The sequence below is a fragment of the Sapajus apella genome, unplaced genomic scaffold (assembly GCF_009761245.1).
Source record: "Sapajus apella isolate SASKATOON/1434 unplaced genomic scaffold, GSC_monkey_1.0 scaffold10, whole genome shotgun sequence".
Lineage (NCBI taxonomy): Eukaryota > Metazoa > Chordata > Mammalia > Primates > Cebidae > Sapajus > Sapajus apella.
Genome location: NW_022436950.1, coordinates 24,684,480 through 24,701,527, shown reverse-complemented (window position 1 = coordinate 24,701,527; position 17,048 = coordinate 24,684,480). Strand labels below are relative to the sequence as shown.

Sequence of the window (17,048 nt, the reverse complement as noted above, 5' to 3'; positions counted from 1 at the left end):
AAGCCAAGACATTATCCAAACACTGTTCAGGATGATATAATAAACATGATACTAAACCAGTTAGCATAGGAATTCTTGGATTTTAGTCTCTACGCCATCACTTCTGCAAAATCCATGCCATGTAACATCCAAAGAACAAAGCTGACCGTGTTCCACTCTTTTCTAAGGGACTTATAATCTGGTCAATTAAGTACATAAACCAAATTAATATGATTTAAGAGATGTGCAACATGCTCAGAAGTTACCGAGAGACAGGATCTAGTTGGGGATCTAGGATTCAATGTCGAAAACCAAATATTTGGCGGGGTAGAGGGGAGGATTGTTTTTGTGTTTTGAGACAAGATCTCACTCTGTCACCCAGGCTGGAGTGAATAGCACAATCACAGCTTACTGAGCTATGAATTCCTGAGCCGAAGCAATCCTCACACCTCAGCCTCCCACATAGGTGAGACTACAGGTGCACAGCACCACAACTGCCTAATTTTTTATAGAGGTGGGGTTTTGCCATGTTGCCCTGGCTTGAAAATGAAATATTTTGTACAGATGATCCCTGACTTACAATGATTTGACTTATAATTTTTCAATTGTATTATCCTGCAAAAGTAATATACATTCAATAGAAATCACACTTCGAACTTTGATCTTTTCCCAGGCTAGCAACATGCAGTACAATGCTGAGCCACAGCAGGAAGCCATTCTGTTTTTCACTTTCTGTATAGTATTCAATAATTTACATGAGATATTAAACACTTTAGTATAAAACAGGCTTTGTGTTAGATGATTTAGCCCAACTGTGCTAATATTAGTGTTCTAAGCATGTGTAACATAGGCTAGGCTATGCTTGATGTTTGGTAGGTTAGGTATATTAAGCGTATTTTCGACATACATTATTTTTAACTTACAATGAGTTGATCCAGATGTGACCCCATCGTAAGTCCAGGAGCAGCTGTATTTTAACTTCCTGATTTTCTGTTTTTCTTGGTTCCAACTAGATTGCAGCTCTATAGACAAGAGATCTTGACTTTCATTTTTACTGAGCTCCCCAACCCACCATTACCTACCTAGCATGGTGCTATGTGAACTGCAGGATTTCAATAAGTTCTTAGTGAATGAACCAAATGGAAGCCTATATATAAAAATGCATTTGTATTAACAATTCTATTTTATCCTTACCCTATTTTCTGTTTGATATACATAGATATTACATAGAAAAAATCCACACAAATAAGAAAAGATATTTGCATGGTAACAGGATTTCTGTTCCTTGAAAATTCAGCTGCTCTCCTCTTTCCCAATCTACATACTTCTGTAAATTTACATGTAGTTGATTTAGAAAGATCAGTGTTGTCAGAGGATAACTTAGGGAAGAACTAAGTACTGAGAACAATTTTTTTAAAAGAAGTTCCTATTGATATAAAATTTTCTTTGAAAAGAAAAAAAGGAAAGTAAATTCATCTGAGATTATAATAATGAGGCAGATCTATTTCTTAACAGAATGGCTCTTCTATGTTTCCATAAGATATCACAGGTACTTAATTTTAGGCAAGACAGCTCCCACAATGCTCTTACATTTGAAAGAATCCTCAAGGTATTTTTAACTTGTGGACCAACATATTGAACATCAAAATGTGCAGGCTCACCAAGTCAATTAAACAATTTTTCTTGTGTTTATCTTTAGAGGAATAAAGTGTTTAACAAGTAAAGTATATGGATAATGACATGGAACCTATAGGGGATTCTTAGTGATTCATGTAAATTAACTAGGTCTTTCCGGTATTACCACTTGCAAAGGCCCTTCAAATGTGATCCTACCTTAACCTAAGTTCTTTCATACATTAATTTAACAAACACGAAGAAACTATGTGTCTGGCACTGTGGCTACAAATGTGAAACTTTACTAAATGTTTAGCATAATTGAAGGAGCCAGGCATCAATTAAAATGCTCCATAAATAAATCTCACAAATAAATTCCAATTTGGAGGATACGATGTAAGCTGAACACCAATGATTTGCGCCTTTTCTGTATGTATGTTAAACTTCAGTGGATACAAATAATTATGAAATCTGCAAACTGGAGGGAGCTTTACAAACCAGTGAGCCCATGTTCCTCATCTTAGATGAGGAACTAGAGTCCCAGGAAAGCTACACAAATTGCTCTCTCTAGGAAGTTAACTACATAAACCAATTGAGTATTTTGATGTTAGGCTACTAATCCCTGATTTGACCCTGTCTTAACTCTACCCACCTGACCCAGCCCCCCTTTATCCTACAATTATTTTTAGAATACTGTTATTTGCTAATAAACACCTACTACCCCACACCTGGCTCCATTTAAAAAATCTATTCACATCTCAATTCAAAACCCCATGAAGCTTCCTTCTACTGGCACCACCCAAGTACTCTTATCATCAGCACCACGTCAACTTGCATGACAATTTACCTGAACTGTGTGTATATTTTATCCCTTACAATTAAGCATACACTCCTTAAAGGTAGAAGTAGAACATGTATCACCTTATAACCCCTTACACAGTGTCTCAGTGATTTCTCGTTATTCTAATAAATAACTAGAGCCAGAGAACAATCATTGCGTTTGGGGATCACTGCCCTGTGAGAATGCCTCTGAACAGTCAAAACTCACGAAGAAAGGCAAAAGCTAAACCTGGATTCAGAAAACTTATCCTTTATTTTACCAATTTTATTCATGTAGTATTCACTACATAACAAATACTGCTTCAGGTATCTTATGAATATCAACTCATTTTTTTGTAGATGAAGACAAGGAAGCATAAAAAGATAAAATAAGCCAGAATTTCAAGCCAGGGAATGTGACTCCAAATTTCATGCTCTTAACATCTACACTATGCTGCCTCCAAAGTATGGGAGAATACAAAATTAAACTTAATCACCTCCTAAACAAGAAGTTAATTCAGAAAAATAAAATCACCTATCATAAAGGTTAAGATTAGTTTCTAACTTTTCATTAAAAGTTGATTAAAATGGATCAAGTTACAATTGTCATAGATGTCTAATCCCACTCTCATCCTCAAAAATATGCCAAGAGGTACCTAATTAATTCACAATGTCATATGACACCTGGGGCTTCTACACTGTAGCTCCTATCATTTCCTGCTTCCTTTAGGAACACATTATTCCTGCGCTTTCTGCCAGCCTCTCAAAGGATATGGTCTTCCTGTCTCATTTTTCCAAATCCTTAAATAGCTTAAGTCTGGTTGTGAGGCTTGGTCCTAACACAAATGTCACATCTGGCCTCCTGAACACTTTCATCAGCTTCACCTTGAAGCCACATTCACGTTAAAGGTCAAGAAAGGATGCCCCGTTTCGTAGCCAATTCACAATTCACCCTCACCAGAAAGTAATGCATGCTGCAAAATAGATTCATGTGCAACACAAGACAGATGACAGCTGCAAGCTGAATGTGAGGGTAATCTGGGTAATCACTAGCCCACTGGGTTCAACTCTGAAACTCTGTAAAAGGACATACTGATACAACTTCAAATAGTAAGACACGGCTTTGAATGGAGGGTAGCAAACGTAAGAAGCAGACCATTCTGAGTTGCTCCTTGCCAGAAATGCCAGGGGGCTACCAGGGCAAAGGCAGAGGTAGGAAGAATGTTTTCCCACCTTGGGTAACGTGCAGCTGGCCATGCTCTTTCACTATAGATAGTGCCAAAGTTGCAGAGACATTAAGAGAGGAAAGCAAAATATTAAAGCCATGTAAAGGCCAGGCATGGTGGCTCACATCTGTAATCCCAGCACTTTGTGAGGCCCAAGTGGGCTGAAAACTTGAGGTCAGGAGTTCGAGGCCAGCCTGGCCAACATGGTGAAACCCCCAACTCTAGTAAAATTACAAAAATTAGCTAGGCATGGTGGCACGCACCTCTAGTCCCAGCTACTCTAGAGGCTGAGGCAAGAGAATTGCTTGAACCTGGGGCGGAGGTTGCAGTGAGCTGAAATTGTACCACTGCACTACAGCCTGGGTGACAGAGTGAGACATTGTCTCCAAAAAAAAAAAAAAAAAAAAAAAAAGCAGCACATGTGATATAAAATTGTATATCAAAAAGGATTTTTAAACTTAAGACATTAAGTTTATTAATATTTTATCAACAGTTTAGCAACTATCACCTGTGGGCAAGGCAGCAGCCTGTTTTTGTATAGCCCTTTAGGAAAGAATGGTTTTTACATAAATTTTAAGAGAAGTAAAATAACAAGAACAAAAACTCTTTGTGGGCAGCATAGTGTAAAATATCATCCAACCCTTTACTGAAAAAATCTGCAGGCCCCTATGTGAAAACATGCATTCTAAAAGAGTTAAGATTTAGTTCAACCAGAGGTTCAGATACAAAGTAATTTAAAAAAAAATCAAAGGAGTGCAATGGCATTCAACAGCGTTCTCCAGTGAAATGTGTGAGCCATGTTAAAAGTCTGGGCCTAGTTACTGATGTCTACGTACATTCCTTTGGTTCTTACTGTCCACTGCAGTTAGAAACCGGAAAAATATTTAGTAAGGGATAAAAAGGACAACATATAGATTACTCATATATATTACCTATTTTGTCTCTCCCAAAACATGTAGCAAGCAAGCACCACGTTCTTTTAGATTAAGACACCTACTTATTTATGATTTATTCTATCACAACCACCAAACTCCACACTTCACATACATATAAAATTTCGCTTAGTTTCTTCCATGTAAGCTCCCTAACAGCTGGGATTTATTGTCTGCTTTGTTCACTAACAAATGCCCAACACGGGTGCTCAATAAATTTATCATTATTAATAAATCCTCACAAGAGAATGAGCTAATCTTTAGTATTACTCATATGTGGGAAATGAGGCTCAGCGAGATGAATAACTTGGCCTATTCAATAGTGTCAAAGCTAGAACCTGAACTCTGGTATTCTGACTCTACAGTATAAGTGAAGCCCTATGCTTCCATACAGATATGTGCCAACGGAATGTCTAACTTCCGTTGGACTATTAAGGTGTGAACTGTAATGCTTCTGTTATTGCAACTAGCAGTGCCAGTTTTAAATTTCCTATTCTCAGACGACCCATGTGCTACAGGAAAACATACAACTCAATGTCTTCATGTACTCACTCTAGCAAAAGTGTCACTTTTCTAACAAGTGCAATGTCATTTTGTCACAGACATTAAAAGTCTTCGTAAAATATAAATGCAAAACTCTTGACAGTTAAGTCCTTTTCGTTTTTAAAGAAAAAGTTGTGTTGCTTATACTTTGTGCAACTAAGTAACTTAAGGTCTGCAAGTTAGAAATCAAAGGGAAAAAAAAAATGTCCAAAAAAGAAATATGCTTGTGACTCTTACAAACAACAAAAAACCTGCCAGTGATCTTCATACAGAAACACTTAGCTGTACGAAGTGCTCAATAAAAATGCTTTTTAGAAGAAATGAAAAGTAAAACAAAGCCTTTGAGTACTGAGAGGACTCCCATAGTATGACAACATGAAGGAAAACAGTATAAACAGCATCACTAAAAGCTGCGACACCAGAAATACAGCCTTTCCAGCAAACTAAGGAAACGAGAAATTTCCTGCCATTTCCAAGTTATACCTAAGGTGGGTTCCCGATCCTCCATCCTAACCCACCAGAAAAAGCTGGCACGGAGAAAATATCGAAAAGGCCAGTTTAACTTAGAGCTGCAGCTGCTTCTAATTTAGAGGGTCTCCGGGTCGGCCTGGAAGCCTAATGCGCCATAGCTCCTGGAAAGCAGCTGGGTAATCAGAAGCCTTACCGCCACTCCAGCCCTAGATTCAAACTCTGGAGGCGGGGCCAGGATGACTATTGGTTAGCCACACCTCCAGACGGTTCGTCAGCCCGCTGAAATTCAAAAACTATCGTTGCAGTTGCATTTAGGGCAAGGGGAGGCTGGGAAGTCGCCCCAAAAGAAAGTGAATGAGAGGCAAAAGTTGGTAACACTAGATCCCTGGGCAGATGCTAACTGAACGCCGACCCGACTGCAGCGCGGGAACGGAAAGAGGAAACAAGATTTGAAAAGATTCCCCCGCCCCCATGACTGGGCGACCGGTGCCCACGCGGCCACCCCCCTGAGACTCGATCTTTACCAACGCGAGCAACGCAGCAGCTTCTCCAGGCGGTGGAGCGCGGCTCGACTGTGGGCCCACGCCCCGCCACCGGCCGGATCCATGGCGGGCGCAGAGCAAGGCTCGTTCCCGGAGCGGACCGTCGGCTGCCGGTTCCTCGACTTCCAGTTCTCCGGCATCGCCGCGCCTTCGCGTGAAAGGCTCCTCGGGGAGCCGGAGGCAAGGAGGTCTCGGGAAACCACAGGGAAGCTGCAGGCCAGCGACTCAACCCCGGCCGAGCTCTTCCCGCCTCTCTGACGGCGGGCCGGCAGGGGGGCGGGGCCGCAAGAGCCACCCGCTGGCTGAGTGGGCGGGGTCTAAGGGTGGGGCTGGAGGCTGAAACTTGCCAAAGTCCCGGCGCGCGGGACCCAGGGGCGGGGCCGCGAGATCCGTGGGACCGAGGGGGCGGGGCCGGACGGCTGAAACTTGCCAAAGTCCTGGTGCGCGGGGCCTAGAGGCGGAGCCGCGAGAACTCGCCGAGGGACGGAGGGGGCGGGGCCTAGGTGCCTGGGGGCGGGACAGGACGGCTGAAACTGCAGTCCGGACGCTTAGGGCCCAGGGGCGGGGCCTAGAGCGCGCGCCGCCGGACCGAAGGGGCGGGGCCGCAGTCGGGAGCCAGAAGTTGGCTGGAGAGCGGGCGGGCCCTGAAGCCGCTCTGGGCCGCCTGAAACCGTGAAGTCCAGGTGGAAAGCCAGTCGCCGTTTCCTGGGGGCTACGACTCCAAGGACTCATCCGAACTTAACCGTTGGAGTAACCACAAACGCAGAAACTTTTAGTTGAGTGTTATCTATAAAAAGCACTCTTTTCATTACTGTTGAACTTGGAAAAGCTTTGCCCGGGATACTGAAGGTACCACTCTCTTTATTCCTAGGAGAGCAACCTTTTCCTCCCTCTCACCCCAGCTGCGGCGTATATAGTAGCTGAGTAAAAATAAGGAAAGTTTGTATCTTATTCTAACTAGTTTAAAATAGCCCAAAGGCATGTCTGAAAAGATCTGGTTTACTTTTAAAATATGACTTGTATAAAATTGGGAAAAAATGTTTTTTTGTTAGCGTGTGCCAACCTTCTTCCTACAGATCTTTCACTGGTCACCGTATTTTACAGGTAAGACCTGCAGAGCAACCCGTCACGCCTCCCTGCCTTCCGCAGAGTTAATTTCCAAGTCCTTGCATTTTTCCCCCTAACTTGTCTCGAATGCACCCATTCGTCTCCGTTTCTGCTCCACAACATCCCCAGTTGCCTCATGCTCACCTGGTTTCCTGCCGTAGCTTTCTAGCTGGTATCCAAGTGTCTACCCAGGTCCCAGCCAGTCCCGAGACCACGGTGTAGCCGCCTAAAACATTTCCAAACACAAAACTCATGTTAGCACGTCCCTTTCTTAAAACTCTTTAACGTTTTCCGCTGCTCTTTGACTAGCCTCTTGTCAAAACCTCCTCTGGCCCTCATGTTCCCAACCCCACAGGGCGTTCCCTCAGGTCATTAAAAGCCCCTGCACCTTGCTGCCTCGTAGCTTTTGCGCAGATTCCCTTTGGAACCTGAAATTGTACTCTTCCCCATTCCTCATCCTTCAGATTGCAGCTCAAGTATCACTCCTTAAAGGTTTTCCTAGTTCCAAGACTAGGTTTTCTCAGGTGCATCATATCACCTGTGTGTGTAGTAGATACATACACATACAATTATGTGCGAGTCCCCTTCTAGTTCTAAATTTCCAAAAGTCCAGAGACTGGCTGCATGTGACTCGTTTTGCAATATAGCTTTATGTGGCACGTGCAGTGCTTGTCTCCAGGTAGGTGCTCAGTGTTTGTTGAATATTTGAACTACCTACAAGCCAGACCCGGCTTTAAGGGCTTTCCTATATTAATTCCTGCCTTAGGCCTTATAGGGACCCTATGAAATGGGCATTAGTATCTCTTGTGTCACCCCCAAATTCATACGTTAAAAGCCCTAACCGAAACGTGATGGTATTTGGAATGGACCTTTAGGGAGTAATTAGATTTAGATGGGGTTATGAGGGCAGAGCTTCCATGATGGGATCAGTGTCCTTGTAAGAAGAGAGAGTTCTCTGTCCTTACCACATGAGGACACAGCAAGAACACAAGAGGGCCCTTCCCCAAACCCAGTCATGCTGGCACCCTAATCTCAGACTGCTAACCTCCAGAAATACGACAAATTTCTGTTGCTTAAGCCACCTAGATTATAGTATTTTGTTATAGCAACTAAGACAGTGCTCTTTGAAAGAGGAAGCAGGTGTGGCTCTCAGATCTTAATTTACTTGTCCAAGAGGCTCAGCACAAGCCTGTAGTCCCAGCTACTCCGGAGGCTGAGGCAGGAGGATCACTTCAGCCCCAGAGTTCAAGCCAGCCTGGGTAACATACAAGACCCCCAACTTTAGAGAAAAGTAAGATTTGTAAAAAGAAAAGCATACTCGCCCAGGATGAAGGCACAGATAACAGCAGCAGAATATTAACCCAGATCTTTTTGATTATTAATGGTCCGAGTAAATTATGTTTTTAGTCTTTTGTGGTGGGGGGGCTGGTTTGAGACAAGGTCTCACTGTTGCCCAGGCTGGAGTACAGTGGTACGATCTCAGCTTACTGCAGCTGCGAACTCCTGGGGTCAAGTGACCCTCCCACCTTAACCTCCAAAGTAGCTGGGACCTGTACAGGCACACACCACCATGCCTGGCTAATTTTTTAAATTATTTTTAGAGGCAGGGTCTCTGTATGTTGGCCAGGCTGCTCTAGAACTCCTGGCTTACAACAATCCTTCCACCTCAGCCTCCCAAAATGCTGGGATTGCAGGTGTGAGCCATTGTGCCTTGTAGCGCCACTAAATTATGAAAACTCAAGTAGTTTAAATGACTTGGCCAAAAATCACACACTTGGTTAGAATGAGTACAACCAAATAAGGCTTTATTAGGTGTTTTAACTAAAACTATGATAGCACACAATCCAATTTTTTTTTTTAACTCAGAGGCACCTAAGAAGTTAGTCCTTACTAGTCCTGTTAAGCCATTGCTTATTCTTTATTGAGCCTGGGAGAAATCAAATTGTAGAAAACTTAAAACGGGTCAAGCATGGTGGCTCATGCTAGTAATTCCAGCACTTTGGGAGGCCAAGGCAGGGGGATCACATGAGGTCAGGACTTCAAGGCCAGCCTAGCCAACGTGGTGAAACCCAGCCTCTACTAAAAATACAAAAATTATCGGGGTGTGGTGGCGTGCGCCTGTAATCCCAGTTACTGGGTAAGTAGGCTGAGGCAGGAAAATAGCTTGAACCCAGGAGGTGGAGGTTGCAGTGAGCTGAGATGACATCACTGCACTCCAGCCTGGGCAACAGAATGAGACTGTCAGAAGGAAAGAAAGAAAGAGAGAGGGGGGAGGGAGGGAGGGAAGGAAGGGAGGAAAGCTTAAAATGCTAAAACCTGGAGAGATACTGTGGTGTTAATGGAGTAAATTGAGGATTTCAGGAGACAGATTGTTCCACTTCTAATCCCACCTTCCCTAAATAATTGTGTGATTTAAACGAAGCCTTAAGCTCTCTGACCGTTAGTTTCCTTGTCTGCAAAATGGGGATAATATTTATCAGATAGATTTAGAGGACTATTAAATAAGATTAAATGTAAAATCACAGACGCCATAAGTACTCAATAAATGATAACTGTTGAGGATGATTATGTACAATCAGTACTGTCAATGCTTTCTTTACTAAAGAATAACACTAAACATTTTTATCAATTATATTTTTTGACTAAGGGCACAATTTTTTTTGGGGGGGGCAGGGAGATGAGTCTTGCTCTGTCACCCAAGCTGGAGTGCAGTGGCACAATCTCATCTCAGTATAACCTCTGCCTCCCAGGTTCAAGTGATTCTCGTGCCTCATCCTTGATTATATTGAATCAAACCCTCATTCCGAGTAGCTGGGACTACAGGCATGCACCACCACACTTGGGCACAATTTAACTGTGATCAGAGTAAATGAAAATTTCACATTTTGGTAAAACGCTTTGGGACCAAACAATTATAACTGGCCTATTCATACCATGCTATTAAATGAATTATGAGGCAGATGAAATGAGTTCTTTCTACTGTTTCCTTTTTTCCTTTCTTCTGCCATTGTCTGCTTCCCTTTCCCCAAGGGTCATGACATTTGGGGCAGCTCTTTGGGAGTGGCCATAATTAAACTCATAAAAAGAATAAGCAAGATTACTCTCCCATGTGCAACTTCCCATTCCATCTTCCTTCCAGCCTTGCTTTGCCACAGCTTAGCTTGCAGGTGCTTTGCTTTTAGTGGAGATGAGATGTTTGTTTTGAACAACTCTTCCTCTTAACCCTGGATCCTGAGTTTCAAGAGAAAATTCCTTCTCCCATGGGGTACACCAACAATGTATAAAATGCTGGAATTCTTGTCTTAGAGAAAAAGTTCTGCAGGGGAATCCAGCCATCAGCAGGGTCTCAGTAAAGCCGTGCTTTAGAACATTAACAACATCATTTTCTCTCTTTAAAAAGGGCTAAATGTGCGGGTGCAGTGGCCTACACCTGTAATCCCAGTACTTTGGGAGGCCCAGGCAGGCGAATTGCGAGGTCAGGAATTAAGACTAGCCTGACAAACATGGTGAAACCCCGTCTCTACTGAAAATACGAAAATTAGCTGGCCATGATGGCATGTGCCTCTAATCCCAGCTACCCAGGAGGCTGAGGGAGGAGAATCCCTTCAACCCAGGAGGCAGAGGTTACAGTGAGGTGAGATTACGCCAATGCACTCCCTCCTGGGGTGACAAAGGGAGACTCCATCTCAAAAAAAAAAAAAAAAGGAGGGGCAAAGCGGTATCATTTCTTTTTCATTTTTTTCCTGCAGGGACTTCCTGTGTACATAGTTGTTTAGTCTTGTTGCTCCATTTCACTCCTATTCTCTTCCTAGTAAGCAGTATTCCCAAGATGATCCTTCCCTCCCCCAGTGTAACACTCTAATTCTGGGGGGAATTCTGAGACATACGGATAAGCTTCCTTTAGCCTTATTTACCCATCCTCCTCTCTCCATGCCCACTTACCCCTCATCCCTCCAACTGTCAGTTACCCTCTGTAGTGTTACTATGCTATAAAGGCATCTCCAGCCTTGATCTATTTTCTGATCTTCAGGCTTATGTAATGATTTGTTGAAAAACAGTCAAAATGCTGTTTTTTCTTCTGTTGTATTATGAAGTGTTTTATGTGTTTTGTTATGAAGAATATTATGAAGAGGTAAATCTTCCTCATATTCACTTGGATAAACATGTAAGAAGCAGATGGGATATGCATAATACCTAGACTCTACTCCCAAGGAGTGTAAAGATATCGCACAAATTCTGCCTTTACATTAATTCTTCTCTGACCTTTAATTACAGTATTGTGCACTGGAATTGGCCACTTCAACTTCCTGAGAGCATTCTTTTTGTCAGATATAAATTTTTTTTGCAAGGAACGCTTTGTGAAATGTAGTTCCACCCGAAAAAAATGCAGTTTGAAACATTTGATAAGGAGCAGTTGAATATGGTAATTGCTGAATTGGTGTAGACCGTCCCAGCATCTGGGACTGTGGTATATGCTCTGCACATTTGACTGAGCTTGCCTTTGTGTGATGCTATTAAGGCAAAGTCATATGCTTTGTGCTGTTTTTTTCTGAAATTCAGTGTGGCATAATGAGTAAGTGTACTGTGACCTGGAGTCAAGCAAAATAATTATAAACCTAGCCTCACTACTTCCTACAATTTTGTCCATTGTGTAACCCATCTTGGAACTTAGTTTAGTCTTTCGTAAATTTAGGATTAACATATGTCAATCTCACACTCAAAGGGTTGTGGTGAGAAAGGAATTACAGTTTATGAAACTGTCATAAACCGGAAGTGCAGCACAACCAATGAACATCCCTTTGCAATGGGCTGCCCTAAACTTTAATACATATATTAAAGCTTAAAACACACTAAGTGTGCAACACATTTTTCCATTTTTAGGACCAGCCTGTTGAGTTGCATTAAGCCAGCTACACTTGCCTGTAAATTCTCTTATGAAAGAGTACATATTCAAGAAACCACTTATTCTATGGCTGCTGGAACAGAGATAGTTGCAGTAGCAATACTATGCAAATATAATGCAATAAGCTTGAAAGGAAGCTTAAATCCTATTTACTGGTTATAATCTCTTTTAGTATCATCTCAGATAAAGTAACCAACAGATTCCTAAAACCATCTTTGGCATAATATTAGAACGTGGCAATGAAAATGTTTGTAATTTTGTTTCATTAACTTGAAGATCTTTTATTTACATCATTGAGCTGCTTCAAGAGCAAAAAAAGCCTAAGCAATTAAAAACAGTAATTTTGTGCCATGTATTGGAGACAGCTTATATTGAATCAAACCACTCATGAATATCCTCATGATTAATGTGTACCTTGTTCAGGTCAATTGTGTGTATGTATTGATCGAGTTATTGGCTGCAGTATACTGTACTGAACCATTTTAGCATGCCACAGTCTCTTTGACTAGTACATATAGACTCAGTCCCTATGTTATGTACACTTTGGCATTTAGTTTAGAATTACCCAAGTCTCTAGAAGAATCTAGGTGTTTTAAGACTGTTTTCGAAAGAATGTTAACTCCATTCTCGTGGGTACTTGCCAAATTTCTGTCACAGGCTTAAAAGTTACTAGTCTAAGGACAAGTTACATTACTATGACCCCCACAGTAGTTGCTTTAAAGGTTTTGTTATCTTCTGTACTTCCTGATCATTTATCAAATTCAGTCTGACATAGATATTTCACTGGTCATTGTTTTTGTTCAATAGACTTCAGAGTTCAGCCCATTCCACTGCCTTTTATTGCTTGCCATTTTTAAGGAGACACCTCAGTAGAAATCCCCTTTTTCTGTACAGTGTAATTACTGAAGCACATAAAGTGGTTATAACAAGAATTTATCACTTTCAGGTGGAAATACTCCCAGCCAAATAAAAGATAGAGTAGGAAGGCCAGAAGCAATTTATAACAGGCTTACTGACATTTTGTGTTGAGAAGCTCTACCACTGAATAAGCATCAAGTCATAAATCTCTGTAAACGTGATTAAAGCAAGCAAGTTATACTTTGAGGGGATACTATAATAAAAGGATGCTGTGATGCAAAGCAGGAAAATTCTGTTGACAAAAATCACCAAAAACAGCTGTCAGTAAAATTTACAAACAGCTTGTTTTAAATGCTGCTGGATTCTAGCAGCTGTTTGTTTGCACATAAAATGTTCATTTAGGAAATGAGCATTGGCCCTAGTTTGGATTCCATTGTGTTTCAAAATTCTGTAATCAGTTTAATCAAAATTCATGCAATAATTTAAATTTCTTTCCAAGCACAAGCAAGAAGCAACCAACATATTTAAATATGCCTCATGTACCATTTGTGCTCAATAAATATGGGAATAAAAAAGAATGACTATATACCATTGTCTGTAAAAGCAATGATCAATTACAGCATGCATTTCAGCTTAATTTTTCTTCATCCGTATATACCCTTTTAGAAATTATGCCTTGTTCGTATTGGACTCATTTTACTCATATTGGTAATAATTTTTAACAGCCCTTTAGCAATATATTTAGAACTAAAAGGCTGACTTAAAAATTTAGTCACAATTATAAAGTCACTTTCTATGATACATTGTCTATAAAATTTTGCTTACGCCTTTAGTTACTTTTCTCACCATCTCCAAATATAGCGTACATATTTTTTCATCTGTAAAGTAGGGATAATTGAAAATATTTCATTGCTATTGTATGGATATAATAAGCTAATACACTTAGCAAAGTGCTTGAAACATAGTATTTCCTAATAAATGCTAGCATTTACCACCGTACAAACAACTCTAGGTTTAAGGGTAATAAATTGAAAAGTTTTTTTAAGGTAATAACAGTATGGGTGTATATATGTATATGTGTGTGTATTTATGTATATATATACATGTGTGTATATATGTATATATATATATGTGTGTGTGTATATATATATGATATGGTTTGGCTGTGTCCCTACCCAAATCTCACCTTGAATTGTGATAATATCCACGTATCAAAGGTGGGGACAGGTGGAGATAATTGAATCATGGGTGTGGTTTCTTCCATACTGTTCTTGTGATAGAGAATAAGTCTCATGAGATCTGAAGGTTTTATAAATAGACGTTCCCCCACACAGGCTCTGTTGCCTTCTGCCATGTAAGAAGCGACCTTGTTCCTCGTTCACCTCCTGTCGTGATTGTGAGGCCTCCCCAGCCTTGTGGAACTGTGAATCAATTAGACCTCTTTCTATTATAAATTACCTAGTCTTGGGTATGTCTTTATTAACAGCTTGAGAGCAGACTAATACAGTATATGTATATACACGCACTATACACACATACCATTTTTAGGTATTAATTTGGGAGATTTTTAAGCTGAGTCGAACCAAAAATACTATCATAAAAATAACTATAATGTTGTGTCTCTTTATTCTTAAACCAGACAAACACCATAGTCACCTTTCCTTTCCCTGATTTTACTCAAATGTTTGAGAAAAATATATTCCTTTGGTTGTATTTTCTAGAAAAGAGTCTGTATAATCCAGATTCATCATATAATCCCAACAATCACCCTATAGTATAGTCACCATTACCCCATTTGACAGAAGAGGAAAAAGGACTTCAAGCTATTTAGTGACTTCCCCAAAAACATACAGCTTACAGAGAGCAGGGCAAGGAAATAGATCCAGGTTTGCCTGACTCCAAAGCCCAAGCACATACATACATACATAACCTAGTTTTAATTAACTTCAGCTTCAAAGGATGTTATTTAAATCCCAGTCAGTTGAAATACGAGTTCATACCCATTTTCAGCACAATTATACATTGTAAATTACAGAAAAAGTTTGTTATAGTCGCTCTTCTCGGAGAAAGTAGTGCCTAGTTATTGACAAGCCTATGCAAGATACACTATAAATAATATGAGGCATTACAATTAAGTTTTCAATTCTGTGATCCACATAAAGTATCACAAGTGGTCATGGGAGAGAATGCTTACAGTTGCTTAATGAAGATAGGAATATCTTCATTAAGAAGATATTCTTAATGACCATGGATATCATTGTGGGACAGGTAAAAGTGGGAGTTAAGTCTTAGAGAGGTTTGAGTAGCAGAAGGGAGGAGGAAAATTATTTTAGATGGGCAAAATCATAAGAATGCAGACAGACAAATGATGGGGGAGTGTTGCTACCAGTTTGACTCGAGCAAAAGTATTGATTGGCGCATATAAAATTACTGGTTTTGTAGGTCAAAGATGGTCAGACAACAGCAATTTCATCTGACTCAACCTAATAACTATTATATAGCAGTGATTATAGTTAGTACATAGCTAAATGCAGTAAGAAACTCGTAGAATTTGAAAAAGGATCAGTGAAAAGTCACTTTCTGAGAGGGAAGCTAGCAGCTATCAATAAATAATGGCTGAGATTTTTATCTGCTCATATATGTCACCCTAAGAGATTTGGAGATACAGCGCTTAGCTATTCAAAGAAAAGCCCCATTGCAATCAAAGCAAATAGAATAAAATTAAAGTACTGAAATATTTTTTTAAAAGCTTGCCTTTCAGGGCAACTTAGCCAGGGAGTAAATATTAAGTCACATTGTTAACAACAACCCACATTTATATAGCTTTGGCATCTACCAGTGGTGTGTCTTGGCTGGCATGTGTGGGTTCACAAGAACTATTTATTAAATTTTTAGGAAGTTTTAGTTTTGAGAGCTGTTTGTTAAATGTTGCCATTATTTAAAATTATAGTATGTGAACTTAGAGTAATTTTTTAAAGGAAAAGTAATAAATATTCAAAATCACTTTCTAAATATTTTACATTACTTACATTATGCTCTTGAAGTTATTTACATGTTTTTTTCTATCCCTGTAGTAGAAATATAGTATATGATGGTGTGCTTTTGCACATCTTATCAACTTCACAAGGTAGCTTGAAATCAGCCATGGTCGGAGTATTTACACCAGGAATATCAGTATAAGGATTAATTAGGGCTTCATATATTCTTTCCTTGATTGTTTATTCTAGACATAGATGAATAAACTGTAATAATACCGATTACATTTACTTTGGTAGCTTGAAGTCAGCCATGGTGAGAGGATTTACAACAGGAATATCGGTGTAAGGCTTAATTAAGGCTGAATATGTTCTTTCATTGATTGTTTATACTAGACAGAGATGGGAAAAAATATAACAATACAGATTATTCTTCGTTGTATGTCGTGTTTGCCAGGGCAAAAGAAATATATCATGGACTTTGTGGGCTCAGAGGAAGGATGGGAGTGGGGTGAGAGATAAAATACTACATTGGGTACAGTGTATACTGGTTGGATGACGGGTGCACCAAAATCTCAAAAATTACCAGCAAAGCATTTAGGTAACCAAAACTACCTGTTTACCAAAAACTATTGAAATAAAATAAAATTCATTTCAATTTTTTTTTCTTTTTTTATATTTATTTATTTATTTTTAATTTTAATTTTTTTTTTTTTAAAGACGGAGTTTCACCATGCTGGTCAGGCTGGTTTTTAACTCCCGACCTCAGGTGATCTGCCCACCTTGGCCTCCAAAGTGCTTGAATTACAGGCGTGAGCCACCACGCCCGGCCTCATTTCAGAATTTTTAAAAAGTATGTCGTGTCTATAACTGTTGTTTTGTGAATAGGCATAAAAATTCGTTTTATATATATGTATATTTATATTTAAATTTATAAATGCATTTTAATACCTTACTGATAAAATAGTAACATTCCATCTTTGCAATCTGATATGGAATACAGGAAGATACTGGTAAAGGCTTTGATGTGTATGTCTATTATAACCAGGTAATCAGAACACACACGAACCCTGTACTTT

At 40.0% G+C, this 17,048-nt stretch overlaps 1 protein-coding gene across 2 annotated transcripts in view; it reads right to left on the bottom strand.

Moving 5' to 3' along the window:
- Positions 1 to 6,407, bottom strand: part of BARD1 (BRCA1 associated RING domain 1) — an 87,508-nt gene extending 81,101 nt beyond the window's left edge. The window contains exon 1 of one of the 2 annotated variants that reach the window (XM_032278312.1): positions 6,109 to 6,407. In XM_032278312.1, coding sequence (XP_032134203.1) covers positions 6,109 to 6,266 — 158 coding nt within the window. In that variant the 5' untranslated portion in view covers positions 6,267 to 6,407. The remainder of the gene's footprint in view (positions 1 to 6,108) is intronic. The other variant, XM_032278310.1, reaches the window with a different exon arrangement.
- Positions 6,408 to 17,048: the final 10,641 nt, after the last annotated feature.